The sequence below is a fragment of the Heterodontus francisci genome, unplaced genomic scaffold (assembly GCF_036365525.1).
Source record: "Heterodontus francisci isolate sHetFra1 unplaced genomic scaffold, sHetFra1.hap1 HAP1_SCAFFOLD_837, whole genome shotgun sequence".
Taxonomy (NCBI): Eukaryota; Metazoa; Chordata; class Chondrichthyes; order Heterodontiformes; family Heterodontidae; genus Heterodontus; species Heterodontus francisci.
The window spans coordinates 231,519-237,073 of NW_027140645.1; the positions used below are offsets into that span (position 1 = coordinate 231,519).

General features: G+C 43.3%; 1 protein-coding gene across 1 annotated transcript in view; it reads left to right on the forward strand.

Moving 5' to 3' along the window:
- LOC137360381 (mitochondrial Rho GTPase 2-like) overlaps positions 1 to 5,014 on the forward strand; it is a 65,105-nt gene extending 60,091 nt beyond the window's left edge. The window contains exon 19 of the mRNA XM_068025852.1: positions 2,282 to 5,014. Coding sequence (XP_067881953.1) covers positions 2,282 to 2,312 — 31 coding nt within the window. The 3' untranslated portion in view covers positions 2,313 to 5,014. The remainder of the gene's footprint in view (positions 1 to 2,281) is intronic.
- Positions 5,015 to 5,555: the final 541 nt, after the last annotated feature.

A 5,555-nucleotide genomic window follows, 5' to 3' on the forward strand; every position in this document is an offset into this window, starting at 1 on the left:
TTAATGGAACATCTCCATTGAAACCAACTTTCCTGGAATACAGAAATGATGCAATGTTTTATTTTTAATTTGCTTCAAATCAAAGTTTGGTGTTTTCTTTCAATCCTCAGTCTGTGTCTTCAAACGTACACTTTTACATTACCCTCCACTTCTTTCCTTTCCTCTACTGAAGTCCCCCACATTCCCTCTGGCCACAGCTCTGTGCACAGATCTCCGTTTTAGAGCTATGTGTTAGAGTTACATATTAGTTGTTGATATATCAGCTTTTACATAAGAGTTGAGGGATGGATTTCTTGACCTAATGCAAACTGAAAGGCAGGATTAACTGCCTGGCAGATACATAGGAACAGGAGGAGGCTATTCAGCCCCTTGAGCCCATTCCAACATTCAATTAGATCATGGCTAAACTGCATCTTAACTCCATCTTACCGCTTTGGCTTCATAAGCTTTAATCTCCTTGCCTAACAAAAAATATAACCACCTCAAGTTTGAAATTTTCAATTGACCTCCAGCCTCAACAGCTTTTGTAGAGTTTTGATATATCAGTGGCTTGGCCAGTAAAGTGAGAATGAGATCTCCTATAGGAGCAGGTAAGTAATAGGGTAGTCAGTGTGTCTGTGCACAGCAATGTAGAAATGGGTTGCCTAATATAAGAACACAGACCATGATGTTGGCTGGGACTTGAACAACACATCTGCTAAGAGAATGGTGGGATATGGAAAAAGGGAAACACGAGTGTCTCGATGACAGCCTGACTTGGGATTGCACTCAGTATAGCAGGGAAAGGTCTAATTCGAGCAGATCTGCACCAGAGCTTTCCAATGTGATTGATATAAAACCCAAGCCCAAGTCCTCCCCCATTCTGTAATGGGTTTCACTTCCATTCCACTTGTGCACTGGCTTTACTAAGATCCCATTGGGTGGGACCTCAGGTTGAAAACAGGATTAAATAGTCACACTCTTTGGCCATGACTTCAAATTGTCCCCATCCAATACACACACACCAACTTATCATGTCTATTTTCAACTCAGCTTTGGCCAACAAGATAACCAGGAAAAGGCCAATCATACAACAGTGAGCTTTAGTGAAGATGTTCAAAGTGATTTACCAAAAATAAGGGTAACGCTTCCCTTCATCTGATATTTTGTGCATTTTATTCCATTACTGGAATATTTAATTTATTGAAAAGACATTCATTATCTTCCAGAGTGATTGTTTTAGGCATTGGATTGCAAGTGATCCTCATTGCATCCTTCCACTGGTACATGCCAAGTTTAAAGTGAAATGGGTGGCACAGTGGCGCAGTGGTTAGCACCGCAGCCTCATAGCTCCAGGGACCTGGGTTCGATTCTGGGTACTGCCTGTGTGGAGTTTGCAAGTTCTCCCTGTGACCGTGTGGGTTTTCGCCGGGTGCTCCGGTTTCCTCCCACAGCCAAAGACTTGCAGGTGATAGGTAAATTGGCCATTGTAAATTGCCCCTAGTGTAGGTAGGTGATAGGGAATAAGGGATTACTGTAGGGTTAGTATAAATGGGTGGTTGTTGGTCGGCACAGACTTGGTGGGCCGAAGGGCCTGTTTCAGTGCTGTATCTCTAAATAAATAAATGTCTGTTAATATGTATTTTTTAAAGCTCTATATCTGTCATTATTATAAACAGTTGAGGTGCTGGCAAAGTAGATCTTGAATGTCAGTCTTCGTTCACCTTGGAGTCAGAAGGTCTTGGGTTAAAGCCCCATTTCAGAGACTTGAGCCTGATAAGCCAGGCTGACACCCCAGAGCAGTACTGAGCGAGTGCTGCACTGTTGGAGGTGCCATCTTTTGGACAAGCTGTTAAACCAAGGCCCTGTCCGCCCTCTTAGGTGGATGTAAAAGATCCCATGGCACAATTTTTGAAGAGCAGGGGAATTCTCCCCAGTGTCCTGGCCAATATTTATCCCTCAACCAACAGTATCAAAACAGATTATCTGCTCATTATCACACTGCTGTTAGTGGGATCTTGCTGTGTGTAAATTGGCTGAAGCATTTCCTACATTGCAACAGTGACTACACTTCAAAAAGTACTTCATTGGCTTTACAGCGCTTTGGGACGTCCTGAAGTCATGAAATAAGCTGTAAAAATGCAAGTTCTTTCTTTATTTTGTTGCCACAGTAACATCCTCCCATTAATGGAACAAAACATAGCATTTCTTCCTTGTTAAAGATGCAGAGAGGTTTGGTGATTAAAGTACTAGTGTAGGTTCTCGAATCTTTCATTCTAATAGGACGTGTCTTGTGTTCCAGGTCTAAAACACATGTGCATCTCCAAGAGTGAGGACAGTGCCTTACCAGCAGAATCCCAGAGCAGATCCTCTTGTGATGAGTAAGCCCCCACTCTGGACAGCAGGCTGGCTGGAGACAGCATCGAAGCACAGGGTAGGACAGAGATAAGAACAGTAATTGCACTGAACATTGTAGGCTGAAAGGCGATGGTATGTGATGTTAGTTTTAGTCTGCTGCTTCTGGCCCACAAGAAAATCTGCCAAGAATTGCTTTTCTCGGCCTCCTCTGGGCCTGGATGTGTCCAATTTACCCAGGAGCAATCTCCATGGTGTGTGTAACTTGCACAGCTTGGGGTTAAAATAGCTTCCAGGCTCAAATGATGTTACCAGATCCCAACTTTTGAATATTTGAGGCCCCTGCCTTCCAGGGGTGAGAATCACAGACATTGCCTGAAACATGCTGGTTAAAATGGGGGTGGAGCACAAGTGCTATGTAAACAATGATCATCTCAACCCACCCGCCCACTCTCTCCATCTCAATCTCTGCATCCTAATCCACCCACCCACACACCTTAGTCAACCCCCAAACATTCCAGTCAATCGCCCAACATAACACCAGCCAACCCAATTAAACTAAATTCCCCAAGAAAATTTGTCGGTTCATGTTGGACCCAGGAAAGTATTTACTTGGTCACTTGAATTTCCATCTGCACGAGTTTTGCTTTATACACCAATTGCCAGACCTGTAACTGAGTCACTGTGTGGAAGCATCATGCGTTGTTCTTTATCAGATATGGAGAAGGCTCCGAGCTTCCCAGAGGACACAGCAGCTTTCGTAAATGATATTTTTAAAAATTCATTCATGGGATGTGGGTGTCGCTGGCAAGGTCAGCATTTGTTGCCCATCCCTAACTGCCCTTGACAACTGAGTGACTTGCTAGACCATTTCAGAGGGCAGTGAAGAGTCACATTCAACAGACAGTCCCAAAAAATCAAATATGATCCAAAACCTCATAGATTCAACTGTCAGGGACTCATCTGGATAATGTGGAGTGTCTGTATCATGTGGCTCCCCACTATAAAATGTTACGGGTAAGCATGGCAGTGATGGTGTTCTCTCTGCTCATTGTATAAGTGAAGGATGTTATCGATTTGGTTAGCCAGGTACCTGACATGCATCAAATTTCATCACTGCACTCGAGGCTTCAAACCAAGCTCGGGAGAAATCTACACCAGCTGCATTTCTGTTTGCCCGATGTAGAATGCACACTCTTTCCTCACAGAAACACATTGCTTACCTACAGCCAACTTAGATACAGGTTGGCAGAGCTAAGGATTAGAGACCCGCAAGTCTGTTCTGGGGTATTGCTGGAATTTGACCATCTCACAGTGCACAATTTACCAGCCATCGAGTAGTAGTAGACCTCCAGCTACTTGTTCAGCTAAGACAATCATACATTTCATGTCAATTTTCTTGCAAGGTCATCTGGGCCTGAGCGGACAGAATCCCAGTTCCCAATAACGACTCTACCCCTCCAGGCACCATCACTGAGCCAGGCAGACTGGTCAGTCACTGGTGTCCTGGGATTCTGCGGACCTGCCTGGCTGAGCTTAACGATCGGATCACTGTGTCTACCATGGTGGGTCATCTTGGTGCCAAACAGCAGGCACGGCATCTTTGGAGCCACTTCAATCTCAATGTGATCATACTTGTCCCCCAGCTCTAAGCACCAGGAAAATAGTCAACGATTAGTCAGTAACTAGTAGAAATGGTGCTGCCTCCGCGTTTGGTTCCTGTACTGCATCCATTGAGACAGCAGAGGGTTGTGGATGCTCCATCATTTAATACTTTTAAAGCTGGGATAGACAGATTTTTGGTCTCTCAGGGAATCAAGGGAAATGACGAGTGGGCGGGTAAGTGAAGTTGAATCCTAAAATCAGCCATGATCGTTTTGAATGGCGGAGCAGGCTCAATGGCCATATGGTCTATTTCTGCTCCTACTTCTCGTGTTTATAGCCCAAAAATACTGCTTTTTTTGAATTACAATTACTGTGGTTTGAGGACACCAAAGATGATGAAACAGAGGATGGAATGAGTTCTCAATTGGACACTGCAGCTGGCCTTTTTATCACAGCAACAATTCTATCTGAGAAACTCTGGTTACTTCCAGTATCCAAGGCACTGCTACCCTGGGAGCACTAAAATGACACAGCACAATAACCCGATAATATAAACTACTATCCTCAAACAAGTCCCTGTGTAGAGAAGTGTCTCCTAACCTCTCCACCAATGATAATTTTAAGTTGATGATCTTTTGCTACTAACTCCCCAACAAGAGGAAAGAATCCTTCCCTATCGAAACCATTAATAATTTGCCACTAAATCTCTTGGCTTAAGCTACACCACCAGGAACTGTCCCAGTATCTTGGGCCTCTCTTTTAAAAGGAAGAAGTTTAGGTTTGTTTGTGACATTTGGATATTTGGCAAACTAACCCAGCCTACTGCAGTTGAGGACACGGAGTTGGGGCCAGTTACATATCAGTCATTGAATAGTGAAATAGGAACACATGGAATTATCCAGAATGCAAACCCCGCGTTTAAGAGCAATGAGTTGTGTTGGGTTTTTGCAGGCAGGAGGAATTTAAAGAAACCTAGGACTGGACTATTTCAACCTAATAAATGGAGATCCTGCAATGGAAAGACTCAAATCTCACCTGTTAACTGGCTGTGTCTGATTTACTCATGAAATAAAAGTTTGTTCTGGCTCAAGCCTTGTTCATTCTAGAGATCTGTACAATGGAGCCAGAGAATAGAGTGAGCTGTACTTAGCCAGGGAACAGCCCTCTTGGGCTCCTCCACTTCCAAAGCTGAAGAAACTAATAGCTGTACAAATAACTTCTGTGACCCCTACGAAAACATAACCCATTTCAATGTTCTTCATTCCTCCATTGAGAGATTCATTCATTTTGACCTAAAGCTCCCACTTTGAAGTGGTTAAAATAATTAACATGACTGAAATCCAGTCATGTCATTGTACTTTAAGAGATCTGAAACCATTTTTAATTTCCACTGTCCACAGTGTGAATTACTTTTATAAAATGTGGTCAGTACTAAATGAGAGGCTTTCAAACTGGACCATCGATCCAGCAAATTAGCTCCCCTTGCTCAGAACCAATTATCTTAATAGATTGTGAAGAGATACTGTACTCATGCTAAAGGGGTGCTTTATCCTAATGGGAGTTACCTATACTCCAGGGACATGGGGTTTCATAAAGGATAGAAAACGTCACAATGA